Source organism: Aquarana catesbeiana, linkage group LG07 (genome assembly GCF_042186555.1).
Source record: "Aquarana catesbeiana isolate 2022-GZ linkage group LG07, ASM4218655v1, whole genome shotgun sequence".
Lineage (NCBI taxonomy): Eukaryota > Metazoa > Chordata > Amphibia > Anura > Ranidae > Aquarana > Aquarana catesbeiana.
Window position 1 is genome coordinate 216514 of NC_133330.1, and position 15100 is coordinate 231613.

The following is a 15100-nucleotide window of genomic DNA, read 5'->3' on the forward strand; positions in this document are numbered from 1 at the left end:
TGTCTGCTGATCCATCCAGTCTGCTCACCTGTCTGCTGATCCATCCAGTCTGCTCACCTGCCTGCTGATCCATCCAGTCTGCTGATCCATCCAGTCTGCTCACCTGTCTGCTGATCCATCCAGTCTGCTCACCTGTCTGCTGATCCATCCAGTCTGCTCACCTGTCTGCCGATCCATCCAGTCTGCTCACCTGTCTGCCGATCCATCCAGTCTGCTCACCTGTCTGCCGATCCATCCAGTCTGCTCACCTGTCTGCCGATCCATCCAGTCTGCTCACCTGTCTGCTGATCCATCCAGTCTGCTCACCTGTCTGCTGATCCATCCAGTCTGCTCACCTGTCTGCTGATCCATCCAGTCTGCTCACCTGTCTGCTGATCCATCCAGTCTGCTCACCTGTCTGCTGATCCATCCAGTCTGCTCACCTGTCTGCTGATCCATCCAGTCTGCTCACCTGTCTGCTGATCCATCCAGTCTGCTCACCTGTCTGCTGATCCATCCAGTCTGCTCACCTGTCTGCTGATCCATCCAGTCTGCTCACCTGTCTGCTGATCCATCCAGTCTGCTCACCTGTCTGCTGATCCATCCAGTCTGCTCACCTGTCTGCTGATCCATCCAGTCTGCTCACCTGTCTGCTGATCCATCCAGTCTGCTCACCTGTCTGCTGATCCATCCAGTCTGCTCACCTGCCTGCTGATCCATCCAGTCTGCTGATCCATCCAGTCTGCTCACCTGCCTGCTGATCCATCCAGTCTGCTGATCCATCCAGTCTGCTCACCTGCCTGCTGATCCATCCAGCCTGCTGGTCCTGTCTGCTGTGCCGGCCATCTGACCCATCTGCTGTTGATTCTGCCAGGCACTCATACCATTCTGCACTCCCGTGCCACCTGTCTGCTCTACCAGGGGCCTCGAGTCAGATACGTAAGGGAGGCCTTCCTCTGCACTATTGGGCTCATCAGTCAGGTACGTGAGAACCTGACACTGACCAAAGCCTCAGCAACATATTGTCCAGGAGGACCAGGAAATTGTAACCTCCCAGTCTCTGGGAACGCGTTGCACAGACCTTTTTGCAAGGCCTCCCGAAGATGTTTCATCCTCTGCTCCCTCTGCGATGGCAAGATAAGGTCCGCAACCTTACCCTTGTAACGTGGATCAAGGAGGGTTGCCAGCCAGTATTGGTCCTTCTCCTTGATACCACGAATACGAGGATCCTTCCGCAGGCTTTGCAGGATCAGGGAGGCCATACAGTGTAGGTTTGCTGAGGCATTCGGTCCGGAGTCCTCTGGGTCACTAAGGACGACATGATCCGCAGCCACCTCCTTCCAGCCACATACAAGTCCATGGGTTTCTTGGGACTGAAAACAATCCCTTGAAGACGGCTGCTGATGCTGAGTGTTAGGCTCCACCTCCATGCTGACACAATCCTCCTCTTCTTGTGTGATCGGCAGGCCCTGTAGGAATACTGTCTGGATAAAGGGGGCCTTGAGAGGTAAGGAAGTCCTCCTCTTCCTCCCTCTGTTCTGCCTCAAGTGCCCTGTCCATTATTCCACGTAGCGTGTGCTTCAACGGGTGGACAAGGGGGACAGTATCTCTGATGCATGCACTGTCACTGCTCACCATCCTCGTGGCCTCCACAAATGGTGACAGGACAGTGCATGCATTCTTGATCATGAGCCACTGGCATGGCGAAAAAAAAGCCAAGCTCCCCTGACCCTGTCCTGGTGCCTGTAACGAGCCCCTTGCTCGCTCGGTTCCACTCTCCCAACACTCCTCTGCAGCTATAGAATCAGATTGCAGATAGCAACATCTGATGGTTCAGTCATCCGATGCTCCGGGATTAGAACTACAGCTATGTGCCGTTCTAATCCAGTTGCGTAGCTCAGAACAAACACCAGGCAGGCTGTATGTAAGTTCAAACAGGAATCTCTCTTTATTGACAGGAATACAGGCTCTTTTATACAGTAAAAGAGGAGATGTATACCTCCTGCTCATATTACTCTAACAATACAGCTGTAACCAGAAACCTAATTAACATGGGCTAATTAACAAATCCCTTTAGACAGACTAGATGACTCAGACATGACCTTTAGGCCAGACTGGCCGTCTTGTAGCTCAGAAAACCCAATCAACATTATCACAATAGCAGAGTTAATTAACACAAACAACAATGGGGATCTAATGACTCTTAGATCCCATACTAGAGACTTATTTACAATTAGGGATGAGCTTCGTGTTCGAGTCGAACCCATGTTCGACTCGAACATCGGCTGTTCGATCGTTCGCCGAATTGCGAACGTTATGGGCCGTTCGCGCTAAATTCGTGTGGCGCGTCACGGCCCATAATTCACTGCGGCATCGCAGTGCATTGCTGGCTGATGATTGGCCAAGCATGCACTATGACCCGCATGCTTGGCCAATCACAGCGCCGTCAGTAGAGAGGGCTGTAATTGGCCAAAGCCAGGGTGGCTTTGGCCAATTATGGCTCAGGGGATTTAGTACACACCCCACACTATATAAGGCCGCCTGCACGGCGGCCCTGTGTAGTGTGTGTTCCGGTGTGCTGAGAGATAGAGAGAGAGAGAGAGTGTCATTTGATTTGAGTTAGATAGATTAGGCAGAACAGTCAGTCAGTTAGCTGCACTTACAGTGTATTGTGTATATATATGCATCCCAGGTGTTGCATATATATATATACACTGTATTCAGTTTAGCTAGATCCGTTCCTGTTATCTTCTATCTAGACTATTTGCATTTAATGCAGTGCGTCCTGCTCACAGTGTTCAGCTAGATCCGTTCCTGCTATTTACATTTAGTGCAGTGCGTCCTGCTCACAGTGTTCAGCTAGATCCGTTCCTGTTATCTTCTAGACTATTTACATTTAGTGCAGTGCGTCCTGCTCACAGTGTTCAGCTAGATCCGTTCCTGCAATTTACATTTAGTGCAGTGCGTCCTGCTCACAGTGTTCAGCTAGATCCGTTCCTGCTATTTACATTTAGTGCAGTGCGTCCTGCTCAGTGTTCAGCTAGATCCGTTCCTGCTATTTACATTTAGTGCAGTGCGTCCTGCTCACAGTGTTCAGCTAGATCCGTTCCTGTTATTTACATTTAGTGCAGTGCGTCCTGCTCACAGTGTTCAGCTAGATCCGTTCCTGCTATTTACATTTAGTGCAGTGCGTCCTGCTCACAGTGTTCAACTAGATCCGTTCCTGTTATCTTCTAGACTATTTACATTTAGTGCAGTGCGTCCTGCTCACAGTGTTCAGCTAGATCCGTTCCTGCAATTTACATTTAGTGCAGTGCGTCCTGCTCACAGTGTTCAGCTAGATCCGTTCCTGCTATTTACATTTAGTGCAGTGCGTCCTGCTCACAGTGTTCAGCTAGATCCCTTCCTGCTATTTACATTTAGTGCAGTGCGTCCTGCTCACAGTGTTCAGCTAGATCCGTTCCTGCTATTTACATTTAGTGCAGTGCGTCCTGCTCACAGTGTTCAGCTAGATCCGTTCCTGTTATCTTCTAGACTATTTACATTTAGTGCAGTGCGTCCTGCTCACAGTGTTCAGCTAGATCCGTTCCTGCTATTTACATTTAGTGCAGTGCGTCCTGCTCACAGTGTTCAGCTAGATCCGTTCCTGCTATTTACATTTAGTGCAGTGCGTCCTGCTCACAGTGTTCAGCTAGATCCGTTCCTGTTATCTTCTAGACTATTTACATTTAGTGCAGTGCGTCCTGCTCACAGTGTTCAGCTAGATCCGTTCCTGCAATTTACATTTAGTGCAGTGCGTCCTGCTCACAGTGTTCAGCTAGATCCGTTCCTGCTATTTACATTTAGTGCAGTGCGTCCTGCTCACAGTGTTCAGCTAGATCCGTTCCTGCTATTTACATTTAGTGCAGTGCGTCCTGCTCACAGTGTTCAGCTAGATCCGTTCCTGCTATTTACATTTAGTGCAGTGCGTCCTGCACACAGCGTTCAGCTAGAGCCGTTCCTGCTATTTACATTTAGTGCAGTGCGTCCTGCTCACAGTGTTCAGCTAGATCCGTTCCTGTTATCTTCTAGACTATTTACATTTAGTGCAGTGCGTCCTGCTCACAGTGTTCAGCTAGATCCGTTCCTGCTATTTACATTTAGTGCAGTGTGTCCTGCTCACAGTGTTCAGCTAGATCCGTTCCTGTTATCTTCTAGACTATTTACATTTAGTGCAGTGCGTCCTGCTCACAGTGTTCAGCTAGATCCGTTCCTGTTATCTTCTAGACTATTTACATTTAGTGCAGTGCGTCCTGCTCACAGTGTTCAGCTAGATCCGTTCCTGCTATTTACATTTAGTGCAGTGCGTCCTGCTCTCAGTGTTCAGCTAGATCCGTTCCTGTTAAATTCCTACTGACAGGCAGGCTTGTCTGGTTACAGTATATAAAGCTACCTGAAGAAAATTACAGGTGTTCTATTTGATCCTATTAGTACCACGGTCAGGCAGCTAGACTATTTACATTTAGTACAGTGCGTCCTGCTCACAGTGTTCAGCTAGATCCGTTCCTGTTATCTTCCTACTGACAGGCAGGCTTGTCTGGTTACAGTATATAAAGCTACCTGAAGAAAATTACAGGTGTTCTATTTGATCCTATTAGTACCACGGTCAGGCAGCTAGACTATTTACATTTAGTACAGTGCGTCCTGCTCACAGTGTACAGCTAGATCCGTTCCTGTTATCTTCCTACTGACAGGCAGGCTTGTCTGGTTACAGTATATAAAGCTACCTGAAGAAAATTACAGGTGTTCTATTTGATCCTATTAGTACCACGGTCAGGCAGCTAGACTATTTACATTTAGTACAGTGCGTCCTGCTCACAGTGTTCAGCTAGATCCATTCCTGTTATCTTCCTACTGACAGGCAGGCTTGTCTGGTTACAGTATATAAAGCTACTTGAAGAAAATTACAGGTGTTCTATCCCAGCTTAGTGCAGCTACAGGCCATTAGTATGTCTGGAAGGCCAAGAAGGAGAGGCAGACAGTCACAAGCCAATAAGAGAGGGCAAGCAGGCTCTGTGTCTAGTGCTGGTCGTGGAGACGGTGCATCCTCATCAGCACGTGGCCATGGGACACGCTTGGCCTTTTTTTCGGCAGCTGGCCGTGTTGAGCCGCAACATGCGGAAGACTTGGTCGAGTGGATGACCAAGCCGTCCTCATCCTCCTCAACCTCTCTCACCCATGCCCAGGGTGCTTTGTCTGGCAAAGCAGTGGCCTCTTCCCTCAGCTCAATGTCATCAGTGACTCCTTCCCTAGCTCCACCATGTCCTCATGAGGATTCCCTCGAACTGTTTGACCACAGTGTTGGGTACATGCTCCAGGAGGATGCCCAGCGTTTGGAAGGCTCTGATGACGATACTGAGCTCGATGAAGGCAGTAACATGAGCGCGGACAGAGGGGGTGCCCAAGAAGGACAGCAATCTGGCAGTCATGCTCCCCCTGCTGCAGCATACTGCCAGGTTTGCTCCAGTGATGAGGAGGGAGGGGATGATGAGGTCACTGACTCAACGTGGGTGCCTGATAGGAGAGAGGAGGAGGAGGAGGAGGAGGAGGAGGAGGAGGCGGCAGCACATCACCAACGAGGCAGGATGCCCTCCAGGGGCCAGCCTAAGGGCAGCACATTGACTGCATCACACCCCAAAGCTCCACATGTGCAGGGCGCTGCAGTCTCTGCGCGTTATTCAAAAAGTTCTTTGGTGTGGGCCTTTTTTGAGACGAGTGCATCAGATCGCACCGCTGCTATTTGCAGCATATGTCTCAAGTGTATCTCGCGTGGCCAAAATATCTCCCGCTTGGGTACCACATGCTTGACCAGACATATGTTGACCTGCCATGCAGTTCGTTGGCAAGCGTATCTAAAAGACCCACACCAAAGAACAAAGAGGATCTCTCCTTGCTCCTCATCAGCTGAGATTTCCAACCCCACTAGACCTTCAGTCCTCTCTGAGACCTGCAGTGAGAGGAATGAAGGTGTAGAATTAGGTGTGTCACAGCCAAGTACTTGTGGGCAATCTGCTTTTGGTACACCGACGTCAGATTGTACCAGGCAAATTTCCCTGCCCCAGCTGCTGCACCGCCGAAAGAAGTTTGCTCCCAGCCATCCACATGCCCAGCGGTTGAATGCTAGCTTGGCAAAATTGCTAGCACTTCAACTGCTGCCTTTTCAGTTGGTAGACTCTGCCCCCTTCCGTGAGTTTGTGGAATGTGCGGTTCCTCAGTGGCAGGTACCCAAACGCCACTTTTTCTCACGGAAGGCGATTCCGGCTCTCTACCGGCATGTGGAAGGCAATGTCCATGCCTCGCTGGACAGGGCGGTCAGCGGTAAGGTGCATATTACCGCTGACTCATGGTCCAGCAGGCATGGACAGGGACGTTACCTAAGTTTCACGGCGCATTGGGTGACTCTGCTGGCAGCTGGGAAGGATGCAGGACAAGGTGCAGTAGTGTTGGAGGTTGTTCCGCCACCACGCCTCCAAAATGCTGATTGTGACACACCTCTCTCCTCCACCCCCTCCTCTTCTTCTTCCTCCATGGCCTCTTCCTCGGAACCAGCGGTGCTCCGTAGGCGTTCAAGGGGCTACGCAAGTACGCAGGCCAAAAGATGCCATGCGGTGCTTGAGCTGGTGTGCTTGGGGGACAGGAGCCACACTGGGGCAGAGGTTCTGTCAGCTCTGCAGGGGCAGGTTCAGAGGTGGTTGACGCCACGCCAACTTAAGGCAGGAATGGTGGTTTGCGACAATGGCACCAACCTCCTCTCTGCCCTCCGACAGGGACAAATGACCCATGTGCCCTGTTTGGCTCACGTCCTTAACTTGGTGGTGCAGCGGTTCTTGGGCAGGTACCCGGGCTTACAGGATGTCCTGAGGCAGGCCAGGAAAGTCTGTGTGCATTTCCGCCGGTCATATAATGCCAGTGCTCGACTGACGGACCTCCAAAAGGAGTTTAACCTGCCCAAGAACCGCCTAATCTGTGACATGCCCACCAGGTGGAACTCAACGTTGGCCATGCTGCAGCGGCTGCACACGCAGCAGAGGGCCATCAATGAGTACCTGTGCGACTATGGCACCAGGACAGGGTCAGGGGAGCTTGGTTTTTTTTCCCCACGCCAGTGGGCCATGATCAGGGATGCATGCACTGTCCTGTCACCATTCGAGGAGGCCACGAGGATGGTGAGCAGTGACAGTGCATGCATCAGTGACACTGTCCCCCTTGTCCACCTGTTGGAGCACACGCTGCGTGGAATAATGGACAGGGCACTTGAGGCAGAACAGAGGCAGGAAGAGGAGGACTTCCTTAGCTCTCAAGGCCCCCTTTATCCAGACAGTGTTCCTGCGTGCCCGCCGATCACACAGGAAGAGGACGAGGAGGAAGAGGAGGAGGAGGAAGATTGTGTCAGTATGGAGGTGGAGCCTGGCACTCAGCATCAGCAGCAGTCTTTAAGGGATCAGTCCCAAGAAACACATGGACTTGTACGTGGCTGGGAGGAGGTGGCTGCGGACCATGTCGTTCTTAGTGACCCAGAGGACTCCGGACCGAATGCCTCAGCAAACCTACGCTGCATGGCCTCCCTGATCCTGCAAAGCCTGCGTAAGGATCCTCGTATTCGTGGTATCAAGGAGAAGGACCAATACTGGCTGGCAACCCTCCTTGATCCACGTTACAAGGGTAAGGTTGCGGACCTTATCTTGCCATCGCAGAGGGAGCAGAGGATGAAACATCTTCGGGAGGCCTTGCAGAAAGGTCTGTGCAACGCGTTCCCAGAGACTGGGAGGTTACAAACTCCTGTTTCTGGACAACGTGTTGCTGAGGCTTCGGTCAGTCAAAGAAGGAGCGGTGGAGAAGGTGGCCGTCTGACCGATGCGTTCAGACAATTTTTTGGTCCGCAGCCCCAAGGTATGATCGGTTCCAGCAACCATCGCCAGCGTCTGTTTTACATGGTGCAGGAATACCTAGGGGCAAGATCAGACTTGGACACCTTTCCCACCGAAAATCCTCTGGGTTACTGGGTCTTGAGGATGGATCACTGGCCAGAGCTTGCACAGTATGCAATTGAGCTACTGGCCTGTCCTGCATCCAGCGTTCTTTCGGAACGCACATTCAGTGCTGCTGGAGGCGTGGTAACCGATCACAGGGTGCGTCTGTCCACCGACTCGGTCGATCGGCTGACCTTCATAAAAATGAATGAGTCTTGGATCACCACCAGCTACCAAGCACCTGATGCTGATGTAACCGAATAATTTTTTTTGAAATCTCAGATCCCTTCAAAGACTGCCTATGCTGATGCTGAGTGACTATCCCTGAGTAATTATCCTCTTCCTCCTCAATCATCACGCTGATAGCTTGTAAGAACATTTTTGGTTCTGGGCGCCACCACCAGTGCCTAAGGCACAATTTTTCAGCCCCTGTTTAACAGGGGCGTGTAATTACAATTTTTGATGTAATACTTTGCAGCAGGGCTCGTTCCTGCATTCCAACTAGAGTGTCTGTGAGGGGTTGCAGTGTTGTGGCACCAGCACCAGTGCCTAAGGCCCAATTTTTCTGCCCCTGTCTAACAGGGGCGTGTAATTACAATTTTTGATGCAATACTTTGCAGCAGGGCTCGTTCCTGCGTTCCAACTAGAGTGTCTGTGAGGGGTTGCAGTGTTGTGGCACCAGCACCAGTGCCTAAGGCCCAATTTTTCTGCCCCTGTCTAACAGGGGCGTGTAATTACAATTTTTGAAGCAATAATTTGCAGCAGGGCTCATTCCTGCGTTCCAACTAGAGTGTCTGTGAGGGGTTGCAGTGTTGTGGCACCAGCACCAGTGCCTAAGGCCTAATTTTTCAGCTCCTGTTCAACAGGGGCATGTAATTACAATTCTTGATCTAATATTTCACAGCAGGGCCCTGTGAGGGCTTACAGTGTTGTGGCCACAGCAACACCTAAGGCCCAAATTTCTGCTGAGTATTCTGCAGGACCCTACTTTCAAACATCTAACTTACAAACGACTCCTACTTGCAAACGGAAGGAGACAACAGGAAGTGAGATGAAATCTACCCCTAGGAAGGGAAATTCTCTCCTGTAAGAGTTAATATAGGAAAACAATTTCTCCTTTCCACTGATGCTTTCCAATCCTTGTTCCACAAAAAAACCCAAATTTTCAAAAAACATTTTTCATTGGGACAAAAAAGTGAGGTGAAATCTTCTGAAGAGGAGGAAAGACAGCAAAACAAATGTCACAGGGGTGATAACCCTTCCCTATGTTTTCCAAAAAGCTTAGAAAAGATTTTTTGGCTGGAGCTAAACACGTTAAAAATGTTCAAAATTACAAACAGATTCTACTTAACAACAAACCTACAGTCCCTGTCTTGTTTGCACCGCCTGTATACTGCTGTTCAGAGTATATAGGGCCTGGTGGCCCCACACCTTTCCTTATTTTAATTTGGGTGCGGGGTTCCCCTTAATATCCATACAAGACCCAAAGGGCCTGGTAATGGACTGGGGGGTACCCATGCTGTTTGTCTCACTGATTTTCATCCATATTGCCATGACCCGACATGACATTAAACCCGCAAGCAGTTTTAAATGAGATTTTTTCCTTTAAAAATCACATTTGGTGCAGGGACTGTTCTAAACATGGGAAACACGCGTCACTTTACAGGCATACTATAGACACCCCTCAGGTACGATATTTAAAGGAATATTTCACTTTTTTTTTTTACTTTAAGCATTATTAAAATCACTGCTCCCGAAAAAACGGCCGTTTTTAAAAGTTTTTTTGCATTGATACATGTCCCCTGGGGTAGGACCCGGGTCCCCAAACCCTTTTTAGGACAATACCATGCAAATTAGCCTTTAAAATGAGCACTTTTGATTTCGAACGTTCGAGTCCCATAGACGTCAATGGGGTTCTAACGTTCGTGCGAACTTTCGGTCCGTTCGCGGGTTCTGGTGCGAACCGAACCGGGGGGTGTTCGGCTCATCCCTATTTACAATACACATTCTAGCAGACAACAGACAGGTGGCTGGAATTGACATCAGCATCTCCTAACAGTATTTGTCCCAGCATTATGAATCAGCCACTATTTCTAATATGGCAAATCCAGGGTCCCCAGAGTCTGTGTGTCCTGGGGGACCAGGACCCGAATCCACAGTAAAGCCACCTCAAGAATCCCCAGGCATACAGCTCACAAAGAGCACCGTTCCCCCAAATGCAAGGGCCCCCGATCGATCGGCAAGAGGCTAGCATACAGTCCCCTCCAAAAGTCTCTTTCCCGGCTAGGTCTGTCACAGCTACCATCAGTAACACACTACGCCGCCAGGGACTCAGATCCTGCAGTGCCAGACGTGTCCCCCTGCTTAAGCCAGTACATGTCCGGGCCTGTCTGAGGTTTGCTAGAGAGCATTTGGATGATCCAGAAGAGGATTGGGAGAATGTCATATGGTCAGATGAAACCAAAGTAGAACTGTTTGGTAGAAACACAACTCGTCGTGTTTGGAGGAGAGAGAATGCTGAGTTGCAACCAAAGAACACCATACCTACTGTGAAGCATGGGGCTGGCAACATCATGCTTTGGGGCTGCTTCTCTGCAAAGGGAACAGGACGACTGATCCATATACATGAAAGAATGAATGGGGCCATGTATCGTGAGATTTTGAGTGCAAACCTCCTCCCATCAGCAAGGGCATTGAAGATAAAACGTGGCTGGGTCTTTCAGCATGACAATGATCCCAAACACACCGCCCAGGCAACGAAGGAGTGGCTTCATAAGAAGCATTTCAAGGTCCTGGAGTGGCCTAGCCAGTCTTCACATCTCAACACCATAGAAAACCTTTGGAGGGAGTTGAAAGTCTGTGTTGCCCAGCGACAGCCCCAAAACATCACTGCTCTAGAGGAGATCTGCATGGAGGAATGGGCCAACATACCAGCAACAGTGTGTGACAACCTTGTGAAGACTTACAGAAAACGTCTGACCTCTGTCATTGCCAACAAAGGATATATAACAAAGTATTGAGATGAACTTTTCATATTCACCAAATACTTATTTTCCACCATAATTTGCAAATAAATTCTTTCAAAAATCAGACAATGTGATTGGATTTGTTTCCACATTTTGTCTCTCATAGTTGAGGTCTACCTATGATGACAATTACAGGCCTCTCTCATCTTTTTAAGTGGGAGAACTTGCACAATTGGTGACTGACTCAATACTTTTTTTTCCCCACTGTATATGTTGGAGACTGTACATACCGTATTTATCGGCATATAACACGCACATTCATTTAAAGAGGGAAGTTTCAGGAAAAAAAATAAATTTTAAATAAGGAACTTTGAAGCAAAATAAGGGTCAGTGCCCATCTGCAGCCTCACCATTGCCATCAATGCAGCCTGATTAATGCCCACCTGCAGCCTCACCATTGCCATCAATGCAGCAGCCTCACCATTGCCATCAATGCAGCAGCCTCACCATTGCCATCAATGCAGCAGCCTCACCATTGCCATCAATGCAGCAGCCTCACCATTGCCATCAATGCAGCAGCCTCGCCATTGCCATCAGTGCAGCAGCCTCGCCATTGCCATCTATTGACTTCCTATTACAGAGGCCACCAAGTAAACAGGAGATTCTCACTGTATGTAATCTGACGGCACTTGTACCGCCCCCCCTCCCCCCGTTGCCTCCGAGGCAGCTGAAATTGAAGTATTGGTGTATAACACGCACGCACTATTTGCACCCGATTTTCATGGTGAAAAAGTGAGTGTTATACGCCAATAAATACAGTATATTTTATGCACTGCAGCTAACTGAATCACCTGCCTGCCTGAAAGTATATTTAAAAACGTACACCAGGAATGGCCTGCAGTCAGGTACAGGCTTGGCTAGACTAGAATGTGGTAGATATATATGTAGGAGACTGTATATATATTTTATGCACTGCAGATCACCTGCCTGCCTGACAGTATATTATAAAAAGTACACCAGGAACAGCCTATAGTCAGATCTAGCTACACTGGATACAGTGTGTATATATATATATATATATATATATATATATATACACGAGACTGACTGTATATGTATGAAATACTCTGCAGCTAACTGAATCGCCTGCCTGCTCAATCTAAATGAAATGACACTCTCTCGCTCGGTGAACGCCCCATAATATTCGTATTTCAACGAACGCTCGAACAGCCAATGTTCGAGTCGAACTCATGTTCGACTCGAACATAAAGCTCATTCCTAGTGTCCCATCATTGGTATCAGTGGGAGGAATAGTGCCCCATCATTGGTATTAGTGGGAGGAATAGTGTCCCATCATTGGCGTCAGTGGGAGGAATAGTGTCCCATCATTGGTGTCAGTGGGGGGGGGGAATAGTGCCCCATCATTGGTGTCAGTGGGATGAATAGTGCCCCATCATTGGTGTCAGTGGGAGGAATAGTGCCCCATCATTGGTATCAGTGGGAGGAATAGTGCCCCATCATTGGTGTCAGTGGGAGGAATAGTGCCCCATCATTGGTATCAGTGGGAGGATATTGTGTCCCATCATTGGTGTCAATGGGAGGAATAGTGCCCCATCATTGATATCAGTGGAAGCAATAGTGCCCCATCATTGGTATCAGTGGGAGGAATTGTGCCCCATCATTGGTATCAGTGGGAGGAATAGTGCCCCATCATTGGTATCAGTGGGAGGAATAGTGCCCCATCATTGGTGTCAGTGGGAGGAATAGTGTCCCATCATTGGTATCAGTGGAAGGAATAGTGCCCCATCATTGGTATCAGTGGAAGGAATAGTGCCCCATCATTGGTATCAGTGGGAGGAATAGTGTCCCATCATTGGTATCAGTGGGAGGAATAGTGTCCCATCATTGGTGTCAGTGGGAGGAATAGTGTCCCATCATTGGTGTCAGTGGGAGGAATAGTGCCCCATCATTGGTGTCAGTGGGAGGAATAGTGTCCCATCATTGGTATCAGTGGGAGGAATAGTGTCCCATCATTGGTGTCAGTGGGAGCAATAGTGTCCCATCATTGGTATTAGTGGGAGGAATAGTGTCCCATCATTGGTATCAGTGGGAGGAATAGTGCCCCATCATTGGTGTCAGTGGGAGGAATAGTGCCCCATCATTGGTGTCAGTGGGGGGAATAGTGTCCCATCATTGGTGTCAGTGGGAGGAGTTTGGAGTGCCATAAGGGCAAGGCAAGCAAAAGGTTGCACCCATCCCATGAGAAGCAGTTTGGGGATCACTGTAGTGGGGTGTAGTGGGTATATATAATATATATATATATATTGAATGTATATCAGTCTTCCTTCTCTGTACATCCCGCTGTGTGATTGAATTAGAAGAAAAGTGATTTATTTTTTAGTGGATTTTATATATTAGGAAACTATTAGGAAAAAATCCTCTAAAGTCGTATAGAAGAGACCACAAGGTGACACAAAACCATGAATGACACCCGAAACATCAATGGAGCCTGAAGAAGGACTTTCTGAAAGTCAATATTTGCCTATGATTAGACCCTCCCCCATGGCACAGTGCTCCTTGTGATTGGTTTCTCATGTACAGGGGGTGTGCCCACCCCTCCCGTACCCTGGAAGTCATGTCCAGGGTTGTCACTATCTCTATGGATACAGCCCGCCGCCTTCTATTTAGCAGCAACTTTAGAACGATTTTCACAGATTTTTTTTAAAGATACATTTTATGGAATGGTCGGTTCCTTATACAGGTGAACAGAATTTCTATAGACTATAAGAAAAGGTTCTTCTCCGCTGTACTTGATAAAAGAAGGGAAATGGGAGACAAAACTAAAATCTTTAAATACATTAAGAAGCGTATTTATAAAGAAAAGAAGGATCAAATATATTCAAAGCTATTTTCCCTCCATGGCAGATGTTCTTCACTCATAAGAATAGCATGAATCAGTAACATACCGCGTTATGCCACTAGATGGAGCTGACAATCAGAGTGAATAAGTATTTATTTCCTATGACCATTAGTGCCACCTAGTGACCACAATGCGGTATTGATGCTTGGAACTTCCAGCAAACGTAATGAGTCAGTCAACATTAAGTACATTTAACCATGCTTGGGACAAACATAGATCTATACTCAGACAAAAGGGGTAAAAAGACAAAAGGGGTATGTGACTACATGGTCTTTTTCTGCCTTTACTCTTCTAAGTTTCTTCCATGGCCCTACATCTACCATGGCCCCACATCTACCATGGTTCTAAATCTACCATGGACCTAGGTATACCATGGCCCTACATCTACCATGGACCCACATCTACCATGGTTCTACCTCTACCATGGACCTAGGTATACCATGGCCCTACATCTACTATAGACCCACATCTACCATGGACCCACGTCTACCATGGTTCTACATCTACCATGGACCTACATCTACCATGGCCCCACATCTGCCATGGTTCTACCTCTACCATGGACCTAGGTCTACCATGGCCCTACATCTACCATGGTTCTACATCTACCATGGACCCACTTCTACCATGGTTCTACATCTACCATGGACACACATCTACCATGGTCCTACATCTACCATGATTCTACATCTACCATGGACCTACATCTACCATGGACCCACATCTACCATGGTCCTACATCTACCATGGTTCTACATCTACCATAGACCCACATCTACAATGGTTCTACATCTACCATGGACCCACATCTACCATGGACCCACATCTACCATGGACCCACATCTACAATGGTTCTACATCTACCATGGACCCACATCTACCATGGACCCACATCTACCATGGTCCTACATCTACCATGATTCTACATCTACCATGGACCCACATCTACCATGGTTCTACATCTACCATGGACCTAGGTATACCATGGCCCTACATCTACCATGGACCCACATCTACCATGGACCTACATCTACCATGATTCTACATCTACCATGGGCCTACATCTACCATGGACCTACATCTTCCATGGACTTACATCTACCATGGTTCTACATCTACCAATGGCCTACATCTACCATGGGCCTTGTGACAGACTCACCCGGGACAGAGGCTATTGGAGGGGACTGAACGCAAGCCTCTTGCCCACCGATTATGGGCCCTGGCAT

General features: G+C 48.5%; 1 protein-coding gene across 1 annotated transcript in view; it reads left to right on the forward strand.

Annotated features, from left to right (window-relative positions):
• The first annotated feature begins 14246 nt into the window (after positions 1-14246).
• The window catches only part of LOC141102421 (protein SSUH2 homolog), a 129831-nt gene continuing 128977 nt past the window's right edge, over positions 14247-15100 (forward strand). Inside the window, exon 1 of the mRNA XM_073591376.1 lies at positions 14247-14980. Coding sequence (XP_073447477.1) covers positions 14247-14980 — 734 coding nt within the window. The remainder of the gene's footprint in view (positions 14981-15100) is intronic.